General features: G+C 50.5%; 1 protein-coding gene across 2 annotated transcripts in view; it reads right to left on the bottom strand.

Annotated features, from left to right (window-relative positions):
- Window positions 1-8,382: 8,382 nt before the first annotated feature.
- RNF216 (ring finger protein 216) overlaps window positions 8,383-23,993 on the bottom strand; it is a 159,989-nt gene continuing 144,378 nt past the window's right edge. For both annotated transcript variants that reach the window (XM_012455571.2, XM_012455572.2), the window contains exons 16-17: window positions 12,878-12,947; window positions 8,383-11,771 (exon numbers count right to left, since the gene is read on the bottom strand). In XM_012455571.2, the coding sequence (XP_012310994.1) occupies window positions 11,452-11,771; window positions 12,878-12,947 (390 nt within the window). In that variant the 3' untranslated portion in view covers window positions 8,383-11,451. The remainder of the gene's footprint in view (window positions 11,772-12,877; window positions 12,948-23,993) is intronic.

The following is a 23,993-nucleotide window of genomic DNA, read 5'->3' as shown; positions in this document are numbered from 1 at the left end:
TGGGAGGCCGAGGTGGGTGGATCACCTGAGGTCAGAATTTCAAGACTAGCCTGGACAACATGGTAAAATCGGTCTCTACTAAAAATACAAAAAATAGCCAGGCCTGGTGGCGTGCGCCTGTAATCTAAGGTACTTGGGAGGCTGAGGCAGGAGAATTGCTGGGACCTGGGAGGTGGAGGCTGAAGTGAGCCGAGATCACGCCACTGCACTACAGCCTGGGCGACAGAATGAGATTCCATTAAAAAAAAAAAAAAAAAAGTCAAATACTTGGTGCTTGGAATCCCAGCACTTTGCAAGGCTGAGGCAGGAGAATTGCTTGAGCTCAGGAGTTTGAGACGAGCCTGGGCAACATGGTGAGCCCTCCATCTCTGCAAAAACTACAAAATTAGCCAGGCATGGGGTACATGTCTGTGGTCTCTGCTACTCAGGAGGCTGAGGTGGGAGGACCGCTTGAGTCTGGAAGGTTGAGGTTGCAGTGAGCTGTGATTGCACCACTGCACTCCAGCCTGAGCCACAGAGCGAGACTCTCTCTCAAAAATAAATACATAAAATAAAAAAAAAAATCTAACACTTTTCTCTTAAACGACAGCTTTGGGGCTTATAAGGTGAGCAAAAGGGGGCCCGGCAGTGCCCATCTGGACTCCCTGGGGACCCCAGCTGCTCTGAAGACCCCTGAGCAATGGGTGGCTGGGTGCCTGGCCTCCCTGGGTGGGCTGTGGGCAATATGGTTGTCTGGATGGGGGACAGGCTCTGAGACTCTTGGGGGCAGGAGAAGAAGGGAACAGATGGGGTCTCCGAGAGAGAGGCCTGAAGGGGTGGGGCGGGGCTGAGCATTTGGCCTGAAACCCAAGCTTCTTTACTGAGCCCTAGCTTAAACCAGGAGGAGGGGCCTCTGTGATGTGCAAATAAGACAAAAGCCTTCACTGTGCTTCCTCCCAGGACCAGGGTCTGACCCTCAGGAGGGGAGGAGGTGAGCAAGAGGGAAACCCACCTTCCAGGGACCCCCAGCTAGTACCAGGCACCGGCAAGTGCTCTAAAAGGATTTACTAATATTATTGTTATTTGAAGAAATTAAGCTAAAACATAGGGTTAAAATCAAAGGGTACCCACAGATATACACAGAAATCCACAGCTGCCCTGACCCCAGTTCTCTTCCCTCTGGAGGTAACTGTGTTAATTGTTTTTTACACCCCTCTGGAAAAGTTTTTTTTCTTTTTTGAGATGGAGTTTCACTCTTGTTGCCCAGGCTGGAGTGCAATGGCACGATCTCGGCTCACTGCACCTGTGCCTCCTGGGTTCAAATGAGTATCCTGCCTCAGCCTCCCATGTAGCTGGGATTACTGGCACCTGCCACCACACCCAGCTAATTTTTTGTATTTTTAGTAGAGATGCGGTTTCACTATGTTGGCCAGGCTGGTCTCGAACTCCTGACCTCAGGTGATCCACCTGCCTTGGCCTCCCAAAGCGCTGGGATTACAGGTGTGAGCCACTGCGCCAGGCTGGAAAAAAAATTTTTTTAAATAGAATCGGGGTCAGGCTGGGCTCAGTGGCTCACACCTGTAAACCTAACACTTTGGAAGGCCGAGGCTGGTGGATCACCTGAGGTCAGGAGTTTGAGACCAGCCTGGCCAACATGGTGAAACCCCATCTCTACTAAAAATATCAAATAAGCCAGGTGTGGTGGTACATGCCTGTAATCCTAGCTACTCGGGAGGCTGAGGCAGGAGAATCGCTTGCACCCAGGAGGCAGAGGTTGCGGTGAGCCCAGATCGTGCCATTGCACTCCAGTCTGGGTAACAAGAATGAAACTCTGTCACAAAAAAAAAAAAAAAAAAAAGAGAGAGAGAGAGATGGGGTCTCACTATGTTGCCCAGGCTGGTCTTGAACTTCTGGGCTCAAGCAATCCTTCTCCCACCTCGGCCTCCCAAAGTGCTGGGATTACAGGTGCGCACCACCACAGCCAGCTAATTTTTGTATTTTTAATAGAGACGGGGTTTCACCATATTGGGCAGGCTGGTTTCAAACTCCTGACCTCGTGATCTGCCCACCTTGGCCTCCCGTAGTGCTGGGATTACAAGTGTGAGCCACCGAGCCTGATCCTGCACGACTTTCCAGAAATAAAGTGGGATGGGGGTGGGGGAAGACAGAGAGAGAGAGAGACACACACACACACAGCTGCCTGGCTGAGCCCCGGTGAGGGGGAGCCTTGTGAGAAATCGCAACTCAGGGATGTTGTGAGTTGCGGGCTGAGCTGTGATTTATTTTTCAGAGACAGGGTCTTGCTCTGTCATCCAGGTTAAGAGTGCAGTGGTGCAATCATAACTCACTGTAGCCTTGACCTCCCAGGCTTGAGTGATCCTTGTGCCTCAGCCTCCTGAGTAGCTAGGACTATAGGGGTATACTACCATGCTGGGCTTGTTTTTTGTTTTGATAGAGACGGGGGTCTTGCTAGGTTGCCCAGGCTGGTCTGGGACTCCTGGGCTCAAGTGATCCTCCTGCTTTGGCCTCCTAAAGTGCTGGGATTACAGGTGTGAACTACTGTGCTAGCCTTGGGGTGTGGTTTTATGCAGCCATAAATGACTGAGATGGCTGAGAATGGGGACCTGGGGGAACACCCAGGGGCAGGGGAATCCAGCGGGGTTGGGGAGAGGAGGGCAGACAGTTTTCGGAAGGCCTGGGAAAGAGAGCTCAGGGTTGGGCCCTGGAGAAGTGGGGCTTTGAGGGAGGAGAAGAGATGGGGCCTGGAGGGATGCAGGCGCTAGGGGAACTGGGGGTCTTGAGAGCTTGCAGGAGGGAGGGCCCTGGCTCTCCTCCTTGCCGCTGGCTGGCCTCTTCCTCCTTTGTCTGCATGTCCTAGAACACAGGGCGCTATCCCTCTGCCTGTCCTGAAAAGCGCGTGCTCCTCGGGGGTCCAGACTGCTTGGCCCTTTGTCCCACCCACTCCCTGCTGCTGCTGCTGCCGCCGTTCCCAGGGCCTCGTTCCCAGGGCCTCATTGCCTGGGGTAGCCGTGCCCAGCCCCACCCCGTGGTGCCATGGCCTCCCCACCCCTGCTCCGAAGTGCCCCTGGCACCAGTTCCTTCAGTTGCCAGGACAGGGCCTGGCCATCCCTGTGGACTCTCCCTCTTTGTGGACCCTCACTGGCGCCGGGTCTCCTTGGACTGTCTTCTGAGTCTCTCTCAGATGTACCCCCGACTGTCCCCTCCCACACAGAGGCCACCTGGCAGTGTCCTCCAAGCCTCCTGCCCTCGGGGAAGTCTCCGCCAAGGCCAAAGCATGACTGCATCCCAAGAAGCTGATTTAAGCTGTGGTTGTTGGAACAGCTGGAGCTGCCTAGTCAGCATCCCTGCCTTGGGGTCTGCGCTTGCACAAGGGTCAGGTGATGAGGATGAGGGCTTCTGGAAGCCTTCCCAGCCCCCGGGCCACCCCAGCGCGCCCCTGCCATGGCCTCAGCCTGTCCCCTGCTACCTGGTGCTGGAGTGCCTGCTTCTCTGTGGTGCCTACTGGGGGCCAAGCGCCCCGGGACTGCCCAGCCATCCAGGTCTGCTCAGGGCACATGCACAAGTGAGCAGCCAGGCACTCAGTCACCTGTGGGGTGTGGGTGTGGACTAGGTGCTCCCAGGGGCCCCAGGTGGGGTTGACAGCCTCAGATGACCCCGAGGTTGGTCTGGTGAAAGGATTAGGCTTTCATTGCCAAAGAGTCACTGGAAACGTGGGGAGGGATGGCACAGCTCTGTGGGACGAGCAACAACCAGCACCATGGCCACTCTGCCCTCCCTCCCGTCCTCGGCCAAGCACTTTTCCTGTCTCCTCTCCCCAGTTCTCACAGCCCAAGGAAGAAGATGCTGTGGCGATTCCCACTTTACTAATGTCAGGCCCAGGTGCGCCACGCCCACCTCCAGGGCTCTCACCACCCCACCTTTGGTGACACCCAGCAAGATGGGGAGCATGGGACTGACCCAGCAGCTGGCGCTCACCCGAGTCCCTCCCCTGTGGGTTTAACTGGCACCTTCTCTTGGGGAAAAGCAAAGCCAGAGATCTGTCCTGGGCCGTCTCCACCAGACGTGTGCGTGGATGAAGGAATGAACAGGAAGCGATGAGTGGAAATGGCGATCAGACTTCATCCTGATCAAGAGGAACACACACCAGGGAGTGCAGAAGCGGCCACGTCCCCCCAGAGGTCCTGAGAACAGAGCTAGTGGCCTGGCCTGCGTTAGCTTCACACCAACCTAGATGGCCGCAAGTTCAAAGAGAAGGCAGATGGAATCTGCTGTGAGAGGCTCCCGAAGGCAAAGAGCTAATTAAAAAGCTTGTTTCAGAAGCACTTGCTCATGTCTTGTAAATGCTCCAGAAAGAAAAAGAAAAGCAAGATGAAAACCTTCATGTCTGGTTCACTAGTTTCATGAACACTGTATATAACACAAAGATCACACTGGGCAGAATACATCGAGATGTGATCGGCAGTTATCTTTGGGTTACAAAGCATGTCTATTTTTGCTTTATATTTTTCTGTTTTCAAGATTTTCCTAGTTTGCACATAAATTTTCTATTTTTGTACACTTTTGATTGAAACTTTTTTTTTTTTTTTTGAGAGGGAGTCTTGCTCTGTCACCCATGCTAGAGTGCAATGGCACGATCTCAGCTTACTGCAATCTCCACATCCTTGGTTCAAGCGATTCTCCTGCCTCAGCATCCTGAGTAGCTGGGATTACAGGCATCCGCCATCATGCCCGGTTCATTTTTATATTTTTGTAGAGATGGGGTTTCACTATGTTGGCCAGGCCGGTCTCAAACTCCTGACCTCAGGTGATCCACTTGCCTCAGCCTCCTAAAGTGGCTGGGATTACAGGCATGAGCCACTGCACCCGACCGGCAAACATGTTTTTTATATTTCATTCATTCATTTAGGCTGGAGTGCAATGGTGCGATCTAAGCTCACTGCAACCTCTGCCTCCCAGGTTCAAGTGGTTCTCCTGCCTCAGCCTCCTGAGTAGCTGGAATTATAGGTGCACACCACGATGCCTGGTTAATTTTTGCATTTTTAGTAGAGATGGGGTTTCACCATGTCGGTCAGGCTGGTCTGGAACTCCTGACCCACCTTGGCCTTCCAAAGTGCTCGATTACAGGCGTGAGCCACCACGCCTGGCCGGCAAATGTATTTTTTTGACACTTAAAATTTTTTTTTTGAGACAGTCTCACTCTGTCACCCAGGTTGGAGTGCAGTGGCGTTATCTTGGCTCACTGCAACCGCTATAAAAAAGACACTTTTTAAGGATGGAAAAATAAAGAAGGCTGGGTATGGTGGCTCACCCCTCTAATCCCAGCACTTTGGGAGTTGAGGTGGGCTGACTGCTTGAGCCCAAGAAGGGGTCTCACCATGTTACCCAGGCCGCTTGCTTCAACACCAGCCTGGGTAACATGGTGAGACCCCTTCTTTTTTTTGTCTTGCTCAGCTGTTCAGGCTGGAGTGCAGTGGTGCAACCTCAGCTCACTGCAACCACTATCTCCTGAGTTCAAGAGATTCTCCTACTGCAGCCTCCCAAGTAGCTGGGATTACAGGCACCTGCCATCATGCTCAGCTAATTTTTATATTTTTGTAGAGATGGGTTATCTCCATGTTGGCCAGGCTTGTCTTGAACTCCTGAGTTCAAAGTGCTACAGGCGTGAGCCACAGCACCCAGCCGATGAGACCCCTTCTTTACAAAAAAATGCAAAAGTTAGTTGGGCATGGTGGCCAACCCCTGTAGTCCCTGCTACTAGGAAGGCTGAGTTGTGAGGATTGCCTGAGCCTGGGAGGTTGAGGCTGCAGTAAGCCATGATCGCATTCTGCACTCAAGCCTGGGAGTGCATTCTTAGACCTTTTTCTGAGACAGAGTGAGAGTCCATCTCAGAAAAAGACAGTTAGAAAAAAGTAGGCCAGGTGTGGTGGCTCATGCCTGTAATCTCAGTACCTTGAGAGGTCAAGGTGGGGGTGGATCACTTGAAGTCAGGAGTTCAAGACCAGCCTGGCCAACGGGGTGAAACCCTGTCTCTACTAAAAATACAAAAATTGGCTGGGTGCCATGGCTCACACCTGTAATTCCAGCACTTTGGGAGACTGAGGTAGGTGGATCATGAGGTGGACGGATCATGAGGTCAGGAGTTTGAGACCAGCCTGGCCAACATGGTGAAACCCCGTCTCTACTAAAGATACAAAAAATTAGCTGGGTGTGGTGGCACATGCCCATAATCCCAGCTACTCGGGAGGCTGAGGCAGGAGAATCACTTGAACCCAGGAGGTGGAAGTTGCAGTGAGCCGAGACCACACCTTTGCACTCCAGCCTGGGCGACAGGGCGAGACTCTGACTCAAAAAAAAAAAAAAAAAAAAAAAATCATGGAAGACAAAAGAACAAATTGGATGCAGACAGAGCCATAGACCTGGAGGACAGTCCATGATTGTTAAGGGAGAAAAGCAAGGTACTAACTTCTTTAAAACCAAAGGCCCCAAAGCCCTGATCAGGCATGTTGCAATATGCTGGCCAGCACCTGCAGAAGGTGGGAAGAATACCGCCACCCTGGTCACATTGGATGGAAAAAAGGATAGCAGCAAAATGGATAAATAACTTTTACTTATTTACTGAAATTGCAGAAAATTGTATGATGTTTTTGCAAATATAAAACAAGAACAGGAACAAGGACTGCATGGCATGAACAAGTTAAAAATAAACACGATTTGGGCCAGGAGCAGTGGCTCACGCCTGTAATCCCAGCACTTTGGAAGGCTGAGGCGGGTCGATCACCTGAGGTCTGGAGTTCAAGACAAGCCTGGCCAACATGGTGAAACCCTGTCTCTACTAAAAACACACAAAAAATTAGCCAGGTGTGGTGGCAGATGCCTGTAATTGCAGCTACTTGGGAGGCAGAAGCTGCAGTAAGCCAAGATTGTGCCACTGCACTCCAGCCTGGGTGACGCAGCTAGACTCTGCTTCAAAAAAACCCAAATAAAAATGGTTTAGAAGCTGGGAATATGGGTAACTTTTTTGGGGGGCATGTAATTCTCTCTTGAAGCTTTTAGTATACTTTTTCTCAGATATGCAAAAAACACGTAATTTTTTTTTTTTCTGAGATGGAGTCTTGTTCTGTCACCAGGCTAGATGGAGTAAAGTGGTGTGATCTTGGCTCATTGCAACCTCTGCCTCCTGGGTTCAAGCGATTCTTCTGCTTCAGCCTCTGAGTAGCTGCGACTACAGGCAAGTGCCACCATGCCCACCTAATTTTTATATTTTTAGTAGACACGGAGTTTCACCATGTTGGCCAGGATAGTCTCCATCTGTTGACCTCGTGATCCACCTGCCTCCGCCTCCCAAAGTGCTGAGATTACAGGCGTGAGCCACTGCACCCCACCAAAACCAGATAATTGTTCCATAGAAAGCTGCAAACGGGCCGGGCGCGGTGGCTCATGCCTGTAATCCCAGCACTTGGGAGGTCAAGGCGGGTGGATCACTAGGTCAAGAGATCAAGACCATCCTGGCCAACATGGTGAAACCCCGTCTCTACTAAAAATACAAAAAATTAGCCGGGCATGGTGGCACATGCCTGTAATCCCAGCTACTTGAGTGGCCGAGGCAGGAGAATCGCTTGAACCCAGGAGGCGGAGGCTGCGGTGAGCCAAGATTTCGCCATTGCACTCCAGCCTGGGCAACAAGGGCAAAACTGTCTCAAAAAAAAAAAAAAAAAAAAAAAAAGTTGCAAACGGCAGGAGACTCCTTGTTTTATTAAAGTGAGCTGTGGTCCGTCTGTATTTGGAGGTCTCAGCTTCCCCTGTGCCCAGGGACCCCTTCAGATCTAGGGTTCAGATTCCTACCTAGCCTGGTACATGGCAGGAAGGACTCCGGAGGGGAAGACGCTGTGCAACCAGCGAGGGTAGTAGGGCCCTGGCACTGCAGCCTCCCATCATGCAGGGCAGGGACTCAAATGCCACGGCCTCTCAGGCTAGGCACTTCCTGTCCTTGGAACCTTGTCCACTCCTCAGCTGGGCGAGGCTTCTCCTGGTTTATCTGACCTTTAGGTGGACAGAGACTGGGGAATGGGCCTGCAAGAGAAATTGACCACACCTTTTTTGAAGAGGATTCTGTGCCAAAAACAAACAAATAGACCCTTTGTGTCCAATTTGGGCCTTAGTAGCTGCCCTAGCGCGATCTGCCTAGCAGATCACCTGATCTTCCTCCCTGGCAGGGAAGGGGTAGGGGCTCTTACTACACACCAGTGTGCCTTCTGGGCCTGCTCCTGCCGAGACCCAGTTGGGGAGGTATGGATGCTGGTTTAGACTGAATCACTTGGACTAATCTGCCAGCTGCCCTTATAACTTGCCGGACAGCAGTGGGGAGAGATGAAGACAGAGGGAGCAGAGCACACAAACATTTATTTACAAAAAGTCCCAGTTACATATGATACAGGCTTTTTACACACAGTAGTATGAACGAATTATTTTATCTATTTTTACTACCAGAAGGTAAAGAAAAAGGTTTAACTACTTAATCATTTTTCTATTTTTATACAAAGTGACAGATCATGCACATTTTTTCAGTTTTTAAATATTTTGCTAAGTGCAAATACTAGATTCCTCTCTCCAGTTTTAAGGCAAGTAAGAGGGGGCTGTGGCTGGGGAGCCTCACGCCCTGGGGCAAGCCCTGCAGGGCAGAGAGGAGGTGCCCCAGCTGCCTCAGGGTTGCCTATGGTCTGACCTCTGGGCACTGGAATGGACCCTGCTGGCTGATCAGAAGACCCCCAGTGCTTCTCTCCCCAGCCCTGTCACTGGTGCAGGCAGGAGCCTGAGGTCCAAGGTGGGTGCTCATGGCAGCCCTGCGACCCCCTGTGCCTGGCTTGGGGAAGATCCTCAGGAATTAGTGGCCCTCCAAGGAAAAAGGCAGCAAATCCTTCAATACCAGCCCACTGTGACCAGAAACAGCTGGAACTCCTCTAAAAAGAGACGCCCTGGGGTTTGGCCTTAGGAGAAACATCACTCTGGGCTCCCTGTTCCCTGACAGGGTTGGGGCCAGCACCTGTCTGGGGCTGTTCCTGCAGCTGCTGCCTGCTCCTTTTGTCCTGCCTGGGCCCCTTACTGGGGCCACATGCCTAGGGTGCAGGGCAGAAGGAGCTGAAGCTCCTGAGGCCTGAGGTCACCTATGCTTCAGCTGGGATGTCTGCAGCCTCCCTCTGCTCCCAGAGACCCTCCCAGGGGAAGCACAGGGAACACGTTTAAGGTACTGAAGACAATCTTGCTGCTGCTTCATGGAGCCCGCCTTTCCAAGGCACTGTCATTCAGGCTAGTAGCAGAGTTTAGGTAGCCCAACAGGTAGGGGAGCCCGCAAGGACATAGCATTAGGCTGCCCCCAAGCCTGGCCTCCCTGTGCACCCTTACCCCATGCCCAGGTGATCAGCTGTCTTCAAAGCCTACATCCTGGGAAAAGGCAGAAAGAATGAGTATCTTAGATCTTCTTTGAAACAGAGTTTCACTTTTATTGTCCAGGCTGGAGTGCAATGGCGAGATCTCAGCTCACTGCAACCTCCACCTTCTGGGTTTAAGCAATTCTCCTGCCCCAGCCTCCAGAGTAGCTGGGATTATAGGCATGCACTACCACATCCGTCTAATTTTGTATTTTTAGTAGAGACAAGGTTTCACCATGTTGGGTCAGGCTGGTCTCAAATTCCCTACCTCAGGTGATCCGCCCTCCTTGGCCTCCCAAAGTGCTGGGATTACAGGTGTGAGCCACCACGCCTGGCCATCTTAGATATTTTAAAATCCATTTTAGTACTTGAAATACATCTGAGAAGCCAATGACAGTGAATGATGGTGCCCTCCAGCTCAGAGGACCTTGGGTGGGGCAGCCCTGCTGCAGGAGGATGGAGGGCTGCTCCAGAGGCTGAAGCACCCCACCCTAATGGCTGTCGGGGTCAGCCCTGAGGTCTGTGAACTCCAAATCTCTCGGAACCCCATGGAAATATAAGGACACGGCAGGCCAAGAAGAGAAGGAGAAAATGACGCCTGTCGCCAGGAAGGCTTCAGGCCTCTCATCTGCTAATGGGCCAGAGTGATGCCTCAGGCACAGCTGGAAACCCAGGGCTAGACAGGAGGCAAGGAGAATGAACAGGGACATGGCAGGGCCAAGCTGATGCTCAGCTGACTCCATGAGAAGGGAAGTGGCCCTCATATGGGGGGTAGTGGACAGCACCATCTACCTGTCTTCACCAAGCACTTGAGAACACACAGGGGTTCATGCCAGGCAGGGGTGGTACCCAGGGTCACCTGTCCCCCTAAGGAGGCCCACTCCTCTCCCAGAAAACCATAGGGGAAAAGTTGCTCATCACCCAGGGTGGCAGAAATGTCTTCCCCAGCAGTTGGGCTGCCTGGCAGGGCCACCAGGTCTCTGTCCCAGCTACCTCAAGAGGATCTTCTGATGGGCCAGCTTCAGAACCATCCAGCATGCTGCAATGGCCTAGCCTGGGTAAGGATTTCTCAGCCTGACTTTCCAGAGACTGAGGAAGAGAAACTTAAGATGGCAACAGAACAAAACCCATGGCACAAGATGGGTCTGCTGCTGCCTGATCTGAGTAGGTTGTAAGGGAGAGGAGAGGTGCCCTCAATACTCAACTGTAGTGGTGCATGGGTTCTGGATGGGGGGAAGCATCTTGGCCCTTATGGCTGTGGCAGTGCCTCTGCAGGCCATGGTGCCAGCCCCCACCCTGAGCAATGCTTCCCAGGCCCATGGGCACAGCTCCCTCTGCCCAACCTGGAGCCCCTGTGAGGACCTCCAGGGAAATGGCTCCTTGGAGCTGCCTTGCTCCCCAGGGGTTGGCTCCAAGGAGAGGACCAGGAGTGAGCAGCAGGGGCATTGCAGGCTGCCCTGGCCTATACCATGGATAAGGGGATAAGGCAGAAGGGCCGCCCCTGGTGGCCTCAGGGGAGAGGAGGGGCAGTTCACATCGAAGTTCTCTCTGAACTCCACTATTTTCATCTTTATTATGGATCTGTCTGTGCTATATAAGGAAGGCTCATGTGGTTTTAATTCTGAGAGATTTTTTCCCTGGTGTTTGCTAGGGGAAAAAGTGAATGGAGGCAAAATATTTCCTCTTGGTCTCTTTCTGCAGGGACTGGAGTGACACAGCAGCCAGGGCCACCATGCTACCTGCCAGGATGGCAGAACTCTTCAAAGAAGGGCTTTGAGGCCCTTTTGACTCTGCCGAGTGGGAGCCAGACCAATTCCATGCAGGCCCCCCAGAGGGCCACCAGCTGTGGCCATTCGTCTGGGAGCAGTGGCCCTTCTAGGAAAGAGGTGGGAAGAAAACCAGCCTACCCTTCAACCTGACTTAGGAAGCAATGGCACAGCCACCAGCCTTGGGGGAGGGGAGTGTTCTCCATCCCACACTCCCACCCCAAATGGGCTCTGTGCTGCTCAGTGGGGGTTCCGGGCCATTAGAAGCGATGCCGTGGCTGGGGGCCAAAGTGCATGGGCAGGTTGTGCTCCAGGGGCATGTGGACAGGACCAAAGTCATAGTTGACCCGCACATTGGGCAGCGGGGGCACATATGGGGCTGGGATGGGTCCCATGTTGAGTGGGAAGTTGTTGAACATGGGCCGCACGGGCGGCAGGGGGAAGGGTGGGTGCACAAAGGCATAGGGTGGCATCTGTGGCTGCGGCAGGTTCTGTGGGACAGGCCTCGGGAGGACCTCCACCCTCTGTACCTTCTCCATGGGCTTCTCCAGTGGGGGTCCGATGCGTTTGAAGGTGTTCTCTGAAAGGGAGGTGGGGTTTAGTGGAGAAAACAGATTAAACATACCTCGCTGGAATCTGAATCTAGCTTGGGACTAGGCTAGGACCTCTGGACACAGGAGGGGCTCCACAGGCTGATTAAAGCACAAAACGTGGACCCCCCCCCAACACCACTATTAGAAATCAAGGACAAATCTGAATTTTCCCTCAGTGTCTTGCTCTACAGTGGCACCATGGAAGGTGGCATGTCCATCCACCCAGCCCAGCCCAGTAAGGCATCCTTCAAGAGCCAGGGCCTTGAGGGGCTACCTCCATGACTCAGTTACATTCTTTTTTTTTTTTTGAGACAAGAGTCTCACTCTGTTGCCCAGGATGGAGTGCAGTGGTGCGATCTTGGCTCACTGCAACCTCCCCCTCCTGGGTTCAAGTGATTCTCCTGCCTCAGTCTCCCGAGTAGCTGGGACTACAGGCGTGTACCAGCATGCCCGGCTAATTTTTGTACTTTTAATAGAGACAGAGTTTCACACCATATTGGCCAGGCTAGTCTCAAACTCCTGACCTCGTGATTCACCCAGCTTGGCCTCCCAAAGTGCTGGGATTACAGGCATAAGCCATTGCACCCAGCTACATTCTTTAAAAAAAAAAAATAGATGGGATTGTGCCATGTTTCCCAGGCTGGTCTCAAATGATCTGCCTGCCTCTGCCTCCCAGAGTGCTGGGATTGCAGATGTGTGCCAACATGCCTGGCTTCACTGCCTTTTAGCCTGGGAAAGGTCAGGTGGGTCTACTTTTCTTGTGGGTCTACTTTTCTTTAGCCAGATATGGCTTGTTTGCTTCCTGAGCTCAAATACACCCCTTGGGACTTCCTTGCCATTAAGGAGATGCCAAAACTATGTTCAAGGCTTTGAGGGCCTTTCCACAGGCCTGAGATGTGGCTGTGTGGGTGGAGTCAGGTCTACAGCACCTGAGGGATTGCATCCCCTCCTCTCCCATGCTGGGTCGAGTGCCAGGACATCCAGGGAGGGCGGCAGGAGCCTGCATGGCCTGGGGTCCTTTGCTCCCTTGGCAGTACCGTGCTGCAGGGCAAGGCTGCTGCTCTGTCCTGGGAGCCTGGAGAAGGGCACTTGCCTCCATTCTTTCTTTTCTGTTCCTCTTCAGCCTCCTTCTGGATTTCCTCAATAAGCTTCTCATCATCTTCCTAAAACGCAAGCAACAAGAAGGATGAGCCTGTAGCTCCACGCAGTGCCGAGACCCCGTGGGACAGAGGGGAGACCGCCTGCTGCTGGTGGCCATGGAAAAAGCCTGCTGTTGGCCAGTGGAGCCTGAGCTATACACTGTTTCTTCCCATTTCCCTGAGTGCCTCCTTCCTTCATCAGCCTGATGGTGTTCCATAAGAAGGCCATCCACAAGGCTGGGCAGAGGGGTCTGAGCATGGCAGGCAGCTGCCTGGTGGGGTGAAGGGTGGAGGGCCCCCATGTACTGGGTGGATAAGAGAAGGGTTTGGAGAGGGCTGGGTCTGAATGGCCAGAGCCCAAAAAGTTTCAGATCCCAAGTCCACAAGCACTGGGCATGGCAGCTTGTCTGCAGAGCCTGGAGAAGTCTTGCCAATATGCTCAACTGAGGTGGACAAATGTCTAGTAGGGCCCTGCCGAGCTCCAAGGCTGGCCTTGATTCCTGGGCCAGGCCTTGAGGATAGGAGGAAGGCGCGGCAGTGAGGACGGTCTCCCTCCGACCTTGCCGTCTCTTCTCCCAAGCCCCATGCTTGGTAGGCCTAAAATGACAAAACACAATTCTCACTTGGGTTATCCTAGCCTCAGACAGGAACTGAAGAAGCACTGTGAGTGCAGGCAGATGTGGGAGTTGCACTGGGCAACTCAGGGGCTACCCTGGGCAAGCTCCAGAGGCTGGGTTTGTGTCACATGCAGCTCCCACGCCCCCACCTGCCAGCCGACACCATGGTGGGAGGACTGGGCTGCTGTCCCAGGACAGACCAGCCGCAATGCCTGCTTCTTGAGTGGAGCTGGCATTAATCCCCTCCTCAGTGACCCACAAAGCACTGATGGGTTTGGACTAAAAGGTCTCATAAGCTCCTTCGTGGGACTGAAAGAAGACTCAGTGGATTGAAAAAACCCACCAAGTGGGTGCCCATCTTTCCTGGATGGCTGCAGGGCTGTGGGTCTAAGGTGTAGCCCTGAGAGGGCTGAGGCTCACAAGCAACAGAGTGGGAACACTGGCAAACTCCAAACACACCAAATGCCGGCTCAGCCCATGGGAAAGAGAGAGCCAAGTATAGGAGGGGCTCTGTTCCCTGGGGTCCTCCAGGAGTTGAGGGCAGCCGAGCTGGGGAGAAGGATGGGAAGGGATGGTGGTCCCTGATATCATGAGGGAATTAGCAAGTCCCAAGAATGCAAGCAGTCTAATGAAAGCACATTTATTTTTCCAGACACAGCTTCAGAGCCTAACCGTCTGACCAATTTCTTTGCTTTGGGATGGAACATTAATGATAACTTCAGATTTTTCATGCTGATCTGATGACACCCAGAGCAGCAACTGGAAGGAATACAATCCTTGGCCCGGCAGAAGACAGGCAGCCCCATCGAGGGCTGAGCAATGGAGTTTGCAGGTTTACTTACTAGGTTATTAATGTCACAGCCAAGACAGAAATGAGTGGTTTCCCCCACGATTGTTTGAGAACCTCAAAGATTCTGGAGTTGGCCGGGCGCGGTGGCTCACGCCTGCAATCCCAGCACTTTGGGAGGCTGAGGTGGGTGGATCACGAGGTCAAGAGATTGAGACCCATCCTGGTCAACATGGTGAAACCCCGTCTCTACTAAAAATACAAAAAATTAGCTGGGCGTGGTGGCGCGTGCCTGTAATCCCAGCTACTTAGGAGGCTGAGGCAGGAGAATTGCCTGAACCCAGGAGGCGGAGGTTGCGGTGAGCCGAGATCGCGCCATTGCACTCCAGCCTGGGTAACAAGAGCGAAACTCCGTCTCAAAAAAAAAAAAAAAAAGATTCTGGAGTCAGCAATTTCCTTCACTGAACGTGCACTGAATGCCTACTCTGTGCTCGACACTGTTCTAAGTTTACTGATTAAACTTCAGAGCAATAATGAAACAGAAAGGCAGATGGAATGAGTAAGTAATTAGGTAACACATTCCCTTGGTTTGGTAGATGAAAGATTTTTAGAATAGAGTCCCCAGAGACTGGCTCTGTCAGCAACAGTGGACAACACGATTCAATTCTCCTACATTCTCGAGGCCTTAGATGCCAAGCGATGAGTTTGAACTAAAAGGTCTCATAAGCTTATTTCCAACTCTGACACTTGGACATTCTTATCAGATAATATACTCAAGTCTGTTTTCAGCAGAAGCAGCCTCCCCCAGACAGGTGTTCTGAGCAAGGCATGGGGAGAGGAGAGGAGACAAAGGTCAAGTTCCCATCATGCATTTCAAGAGTTGCAAAGTGCCCAAGCACACCATAGAATCCTGTATCTGGGAGGAATCCTGAGGGAGTTATGTCTCTCTCCTGGGTAACACCTAAGAATTCTCTATAAAAACCCCAAGAAGCAGTCATCTAGCTTCTTTGTGAACACTCCAATAAGGGAAAACTTACTACCCTTGACATAATCACTAAGGGAGTCAACACGAATGGCTCCAGAAACTCAAGAGTGTTTGGTGGGCAGTTTGAAGGGCTCCATGTGAATATCAAGATAGATTCTATCAACTGTCTGGACTGGAAGTTGGCAAGCCTCTTCATTTTGGAGCCAGTGGTAGGCCTAGGAAAAAAGGTTAAAAAAAAGAAAAAAACAAGGCTGGGTGAAGGTGCCTCATGCCTGTAATCCCGGTACTTTGGGAGGCTGAGGTGGGTGGATCACTTTAAGGTTGGGAGTTTGAGACCCGTCTCTACTAAAAACACAAAAAATTAGCCAGGCGTGGTGGCACATGCCTGTAATCCCAGCTACTTGGGAGGCAGAGGCAGGAGAATCGCTTGAACCTGGGAGGCAGAGGTTGTGGTAAGCCGAGATCCTGCCATTGCACTCCAGCCTGGACAAGAGTGAAACACCGTCTCGAAACAAACAACAAAACCCCCATCAAATTAAGGGAAGTGATACAGAAAACTGGTGGGAGGATCACTTGAGCCCAGGAGTTTGAGACCAGCCTGGGCAACAAAGTAAGATCCCATCTCTAAAAAAACACAAAAATTAGCCAGGCATGGTGGTGTGAGCCTGTAGTCCTAGCTATTTGGGAGTGACTGTGCCACTGCACTCTAATCTGGGCCAAAGAGTAAGAACCTGCGTCCAAAAAAAAGGAAAAAGAGCTGTGGGCCTACACCTCTAAGTGAGCTTGGCAGGTTCCTGACTGAGTATCTCCGCATCTAGGCAGCTCATCCATAAATGGGCTGCTTTGTTAAGGACCGAATAATATCAAGTATGTAAGGGACATAGCCCAAAGTAAACATTCATTATCAGGAGATAGAAAAACTGTGAAAAATGGCAGGTATAGAGTTTTTTTTTTTTTTTTGAGACAGTCTCACTCCGTCACCAGGCGCCAGGCTGGAGTGCAGTGGCACCACCTTGGCTCACTGCAACCTCCGCCTCCTGGGTTCAAGCAATTCTCCTGCCTCAGCCTCCTGAGCAGCTGGGACTACAGGCGCGTGCCACCACGTGTAATTTTTTTGTGTTTTGAGTAAGACGGGGTTTCACCATGTTGGCCAGGATGGTCTTGATCTCTCGACCTCGTGATCCACCCGCCTCGGACTCGTGAAGTGCTGGGATTACAGGCGTGAGCCACCGCGCCTGGCTCATATAGAGTTTTAAAGTTGAGAAGTTTCATGAAGAAGTGGTACACATTGGGAAACACCCACAGTGTTTCTTTCAGGGGTCCTGACTCTGGTCCGTTATTAATCACAACCAACAGGAGTGCACCACTACCACTCCGCCTCACTCCGACCTCTGTCGCATTTCCTCGATGCAGTTATGCCATCAGACCCAGAGGGACACTTAAGGCCTTCAATGGCACAAGGAGGTACCTTAGGAATCATTTATTCCAACCTATGTATCACAGAAACTGAGGTCCCTGAGAAAGTACCTTGTTCAATGTTATGGCTAGCTGGAGGTGAACTGGGACAAATGCACACACTGGGCCACTCAATGGTCCTCCTGGAGGAAATCCACAGAAAAGATATCCTGAAGTTGTCCCTATCCTATACAGAGCACCCACACCAGTCAGGACCATGCTGGATGCTACAGACACAGTGAGGAGTGTGGCAGCCCAGGCCCTCCTCATGAGGGCCTCACATCTGTGCTATGAGCACCATTCTAGCTAGCACCCCTCTCTGGAATTCCACGTGGGTAGAAGGGGTAATTTCACAGCATTAAAGACTAACTGCTAACCCCCTCTTTTCCTCAGACTCACCCCTGACATTTCTGTCAGGATAAAGAAAACATGAGGGAAAAGAGAGGCTCTCCTTTTGGGGCAAAGAGCCCTGGCCCCTTGTGGCACTGCTGAGGCTGAGAGCATGCAGGCCACTGCCAGCTTTTTATCACTAAGCTTCCCGTGATACATCTGAGCGCTCCTGAATAAATCCTATTTCAGAACTACCTCAGGAGGGTCTGAGGCACCTGCACAGGAGCGAGAGCCTGGGTTTCTGATACAGATTGGCTGGGTCTGGAGGACAGTGCAGAAAGAACCTTCCCAGCCTGCCATTCAGAGTTCTTCCTGGAGAGAAAGGGGGAATCTCAAGAGTCCCAAGGAAATGAAAGCGTCGCGTCTTTACCCTCCAAAGACGGTCACCTAGAAGCTTTTCTTCCGATCCCTCCCTCTGCTCTGATCACTCTCCTGATTGGCAAGTGGAATCAAGACCGTTTGTCCTTGTAAGCCCTTGGAGTCTTGGGAGTTGAGCCCTTGGAGTCTAAAGCCAGTCTGGTTTGCATTTCACCCAAAATGGTGGCACTCAGCTATGATGACCTACAATTTTACCATAAATCATGAGCCAACTCTCAGTTATACCTACAATATGGGTTAGATGTTTCAGATGTCAACTGTCTGCAACTGGCTGGAGTCACAGGGCACTGCTTAGTAACTTTAATAAAAATTCAAGGTGGAAAAAAATGACAAAAAACAACAAAAAAAGTCAAGGTTTTTTTTTTTTTTTTTTTTTTTTTGGAGACCGAGTTTCGCTCTTGTTACCCAGGCTGGAGTGCAATGGCACAATCTCGGCTCACGGCAACCTCTGCCTCCTGGGTTCAGGCAATTCTCCTGCCTCAGCCTCCTGAGTAGCTGGGATTACAGGCACACGCCACCATGCCCAGCTAATTTTTTGTATTTTTAGTAGAGACGGGGTTTCACCATGTTGACCAGGATGGTCTCGATCTCTTGACCTCGTGATCCACCCGCCTCGGCCTCCCAAAGTGCTGGGATTATAGGTGTGAGCCACCGTGCCTGGCCCTGTTTTTTTTTTTAAAAAGCAAAAATTACAATTTTAGCTAGTATGTTAGACTCTAAGGGGAAGCTTTCTTTTCTTTTTTTTTTGAGATAGTGTCTTGCTCTGTTTTTCAGGCTGGAATGCAGTGGTGCTATTATAACTCACTGCAGCCTCCACCTCCTGGGCTCAAGTGATCCTCCTGCCTTAGCTTCTTGGTAGCTCAGACTATAGGCACCCACCACCACATCCGGCTAATTCTGTGTTTTTTGTAGAGATGGCGGTTCCATCATGTTGCTCAGGCTAATCTTGAACTCCTGGGCTCAAGCAATCTGCCCAACCTTGGTCTCCCCAAAATGCTGGGATTATAGGCATAAGCCACTATACCCAGCCAGAAGATGTCTTTCTTAGTATGGGGTGGAAGTTACTTCCACAAGCAGTTTCTCTGAAGCATCTGAAATTCCTCAAGTCGAGAGTGAAGACAGGCCAGGTGCAGTGGCTCATGCCTGTAATCCCAGCACTTTGGGAGGTTGAGGTGGGAGGCCAGGAGTTAGAGATCAGTGTGACTAACACAGCGAAACCCCATCTCTACTAAAAATACAAAAAGTTAGCCAGGTGTGGTGGTGTGTGCCTGTAATCTCAGCTACTCAGGAAGCTGAGGCAGGAGAATTGCTTGAAGCTGCAGGTGGAGGTTGCAGTAAGCAACAGAGTATGACTCTGTCTCAAAACAAAAACAAAAAACCAATATAACAACAGTGGAGACAATCCCAGTGCTTTGGGAGGCCGAGGCAGCAGGATCACTTGAGGCCAGGATTTTGAGACCAGCAAGGGCAACAGAGTGAGAACCCAGCTCTACAAAAATTTAAAAAATTAGCTAGGTGTGGTGGCATGTGCTTATAATCCCAGCTATTTGGGAGGCAGAGGTGGGAGATCACTTGAGCCCAGGAGGTTGAGGCTGCCGTGAGCTATGACTGCACCACATTCCAGCCTAGGCAACAGAGGAAGATTCTGTCTCCAAAAAAAAAAAAAAAAAACAAACAACAACAACAAAAAACACAAAACCAGAAATTATAAACCTAAAAATGGCAAATTTTGACCGGGTGCGGTGGCTTACGCCTGTAATTCCAATGCTTTGGGAGGCCAAGGTGGGTGGATGACCTGAGGTCGGGAGTTCAAGACCAACATGGAGAAACCCCATCTCTACTAAAAATGTAAAATTAGCCGGGCAGGGTGGCACATGCCTGTAGTCCCAGCTACTTAGGAGGCCGAGGCAGGAGAATTGCTTGAACCTGGGAGGTGGAGGTTGCAGTGAGTCAAGATTATGCCGTTACACTCCAGCCTGGGCAACAAGAGCAAAACTGTATCTCAAAAAAAAAAAAAAAAAAAAAAGGCAAATTTTATCTTATGCTTCACCACAACTAAAAAGAGGGAGGGCAGGTTTCAGATTGATTTTGAGGTTAAACATGAGGCCTCGGCCCTCATCAGATACGTCTTGGGTTTGGGCTAAGTGACGGATGGGGTATTGAGTCCTTTCTGGAGTCGAGTCTCTTGGGAAACATTCCACGAATCCGAGCATCACCATCCTGTGAAGAGGACACTTGGAAAAAAAGCCATGCTGCAAATCTAGGACACACCGAGGCTGCTGGGAGAAGGGAACAATAGAAGGAAAGAGGATGATGAATGGTCGGGGCTGAGCTGGATCACAGACAACTGTCCTTGTCTTCCCTGGGGCTGAGTCACAAAACAGGAAGCCCTGGTGGTAGAGCTGCCTAGATGGCAGGGTGAGCTCATTTTAAAGCAGTGCTGGCTTCTTCAGAGGGGCTGCTGGCGTCACAGGACGAATTACAACTCTGGGGCTCCAGACCTCGCCTGGGTGCATGCAGCTCTACCCCCACTATCTAACCCAGAACCCACTGCTTTCCAAAACAGGTTTATTAGGGTGAGAAGCAAATCATCTCTTAATTTTTTTTTTTTCTCGAGACAGGGTCTTGCTCAGCCCAGGGTGTAGTGCAGTGGCATGATTACAGCTCACTGCAGCTTGAACTCCAGGGCTCAAGTGATCCTCTCGCCTCAACCTTCTGTGTAGCTGGGACTACAGGTGTGTGCCACCATGTCAAGCTAATTTTTAATTTTTCTTGTAGACACAGTGAGGGAGGGGGAGTTCTGTGTTTCCCAGGCTGGTTTCAAACTCCTGGCCTCACCTCCCACCTCCGCCTCCCAAAGTGCAGGGATTACAGGTGTGAACCAGTGTACCCAGTCTGATCACTCTTATAAAGTGCCAAGCACAATGACAACAGCAATAGTAGTTAACATGTACTGAGAGCTTACTATGCACCAGCCCGTCTATGCACCTCACATGGACCTCAATTTCACCATAGCTCCCTGAGTTAGGAGCTATGAACTGATTGCCACATCACAGATGAGGAAACCCTGGCACAGTGAGATTCTGACCCAGGCAGTCTAGTCTCAAAAGCCTGAGCTGTTAACCACATAAACCCCCAGTTTCTGAATCAGAGCTTCTGGCAAACCTGACTGGGGGCCCGAGAACACCGCTGCTGGGCTGGGAGCGCTGTGTCAGAGGTGACTGTTTTAAGGTGTGCTTTATTCTAGAAAGAGTGCAGAAACACAAGAGAGTCCTTTGGAGAAGGGCAGAATTCTGAAACCTCCTTTCTCCCCTTACAAGATATATAGGGGAAAAACAAAACACTTCTACTCAAGGAAACGAACAGCCAAAAGCAGAGCAAGGGGCTATGTGTTTTGGAAATTTTTAGGGAATAATCCTTTCTTTCTCAGGCTCAGCTCACCCAGAAGTGCATGTGCCATCCCCTGAAACAGCCCACTTGTCAGACTCTGATCCCTGGCACTTCGCCTTTGGGATGAAAGCCAGTAGATTCCTCTTGCCTAGAGCAGGAGTGGGGAGCTTGGGAAAGCCCATACACCTCAACTCTTGAGCCAGAAATGTAAGCTGCACACAGGGCCCAGCACTGAGGCAAGCAGCTGTAGTGCCTCCCTGGGTCACTGGCCTTCAGTGGCCTCTGACTGGGTGCCGTTCTCAGCTCACTGGTTTTGGTTCATTTCAAAGATGGAAACAGACTTCAAGATTTCCTTGCCTGGCATGTTTTCTCCTGATGCTAACAAGTTACTTGAATCCCATGGGGGTCCCATGAAATTTTCTCTTTCTGCCTTCTTGTCACAAAAAAACCCAGGGATTTGGTTCTTATAAACATTTAAACAATGCCATTATTTCTTTTCCTAATAATATACATACTGATTAAAATAATCTTGAGAAAAGTTGAACAAAACACAGCTAAAATCACCCATAATTCCTCACCAGAGATCAATCCTGGGAACATTCTGATATACTTCCCATTGGCTGCCTTTATAGCCACATCTCACTGTCAAGCCCACTGAGATTCCATTCTAGAAGGCCACGCCCTGCCCTGAGAGGTCCTGCTGCCTTGTACAGACTGCTCGGTTCACACCCTCCCTCCACGGGAGGCTGGCAAGGATTTCGTAAGAGGACCCTGAGGCTCAGAAGATGCAGAGAGTGGCTGAACCACCAAGGTGAGCAGTTTGCTGGGGCCAGGGCAGGAGGTCTGGACTTGTAGGTTCCAAGGATGGCAGGCAGTTCTTGACTCTGCAGGGCTCAGGCTGGGTTGCTGGGCTCACCTGAACCTGTTTGAGATCTGAGCTCCTATTCATGCCATTTGCCCTGGCCAGTGGGGGCCAGCAGGGACTGCTGGCTGCATCTGTACTTGCTGCCATGGATCCCATGACAGACCATGGTGCATGGATGGCCCCGAGTTCTGCATGGTCTCTGCATCTCATCCTTGGCTTCTGGCACAGGGCTTAAGAAGGACCCAGCAGGCCTGGATGAGTTCCCTGTCTGCCCTCCTTCTGGCCACTCCTAATCCCAGTGAAAACTTTCAAATGAATTTCTTTGCACAGCTCCTTTCTGATAAGCAAGGCCAGCCTGAGGTGAGAGCCCCTGGATCAGCAGGGGCTCAAAAGTCCAAGTGTAATGACATGTCAGGCTAAGGTAGAAATGAGCCCTCCAATCATCTGAGGTCAGAAGTTTGAGACCAGCCTGGCTAACCTGGTAAAACCCTGTCTGTACTAAAAGCACAAAAATTAGGAGAGAGATCCAAGATGGCTGATCACTAGCAGCTCGGGATTGTAGCTCTCAGTGAAAGTGCAGAGAATGAGAGGACGCCACACTTTCAGACGAATTTTTGTTGCTCACGGACCAGATTCCCAGAGGAGGAGCCCCACGGGTCACCAGTGCGACTCTTGTGGCCGGTGCGGCGGGTTTGCCAGCGCCTCGGCACGTCAGTTCTTGGTGCAGAGTGAGTGGGACTGGGTCCCCTTTTGGCAGAGATTCCTGGGCAGAAAAGCACCATCAATCTTAACACTGCTGTTTTGGCAGGCACAGTGGATTGCTCAGATTTCGGCGCTGGGAATCAACAAGTTGGACGTCCACTCAAAGACCTAATTTGAAAGTTGGTAATCACAAAGATGACAGGTGGATAAATTTACAATGATGGGAAGAAACTAGCGTAAAAAGGCTGAGAATACCCAAAATCAGAATGCCTCTCCCTCTACAGGGGATCACGGTTCCTCATCAGCAATGGAACAAGGCTTGATGGAGAACGAGTGCATTCCATTAACAGAAGTAGGCTTCAGAAGGTGGATGATAAGAAACGTCTGTGAATTAAAAGAACTTGTTCTAACCCAATGCAAAGAAACTAAGAACTTTGAAAAAAGGTTTGACGAAATCCTAACGAGAATAGACAATTTAGAGAGGAATATAAGTGAATTAATGGAGCTGAAAAAAACAACACGAGAACTTCGCAAAGTATGCATAAGTTTTAACAGTCGAATTGATCAAGTAGAAGAAAGGATATCAGAGGTCGAAGACCAACTTAATGAAATAAAACGAGAAGTCAAGATTAGAGAAAAAAGGATAAAAAGGAATGAGCAAAGTCTCCAAGAAATATGGGACTAAAAGACCTAATCTACGTTTGATAGGGGTACTTGAATGTGACTAAGAGAATGAATTCAAGTTGGAAAATACTCTTCAGGATATTATTCAGGAAAACTTTCCCAACCTAGTAAGGCAGGACAATATTCAACTCCAGGCAATACAGAGAACACCACAAAGATACTCCTCAAGAAGACCAACCCCAAGGCACATAATCGTCAGATTCATTAGGGTTGAAATGAAGGAGAAAATACTAACAGCAGCCAGAGAGAAAGGTCGGGTTACCCACAAAGGGAAGCCTATCAGACTTACAGCAGATCTCTCAGCAGAATCCCTACAAGGCAGAAAAGAGTGGGGGTCAATATTCAACATCCTTAAGGAAAAGAACTTTCAACCCAGAATTTCATATCCAGCCAAACTAAGCTTCACAAGTGAAGGAAAAATAAAATCTTTTGTGAACAAGCAAGTACTTAGAGATTTCACCATCACCAGGCCTGCTTTACAAGAGCTTCTGAAAGAAGCATTACACATATAAAGTAACAACCAGTATCAGCTTTTCCAAAAATATATCAAAAAGTGAACAGCATTAACATAATGAAGAACTTACATCAACTAATGGGCAAAACAGCCAGCTAGCATCAAATAGCAGTATTAAACTCATATATATTATTAACTGGATAAAAAGCCAAAACCCATCAGTATGCTGTATCCAGACTCACCTCACATGTAACGATATACAAAGACTCAAAACAAAGGGATGGAGGAAGATTTACCAACCAAACAGAGAGCAAAAATAAATAAATAAATAAAAAGCAGGAGTTGCAATTCTCACCTCTGATA

This window comes from Aotus nancymaae, unplaced genomic scaffold (genome assembly GCF_030222135.1).
Source record: "Aotus nancymaae isolate 86718 unplaced genomic scaffold, 86718_ANA_hifiasm-v0.15.2.pri h1tg000015l_0, whole genome shotgun sequence".
NCBI classification, from domain to species: Eukaryota; Metazoa; Chordata; class Mammalia; order Primates; family Aotidae; genus Aotus; species Aotus nancymaae.
Note: the sequence above shows the minus strand (reverse complement) of the source record. Positions and strands in the feature narration are given on the sequence as shown.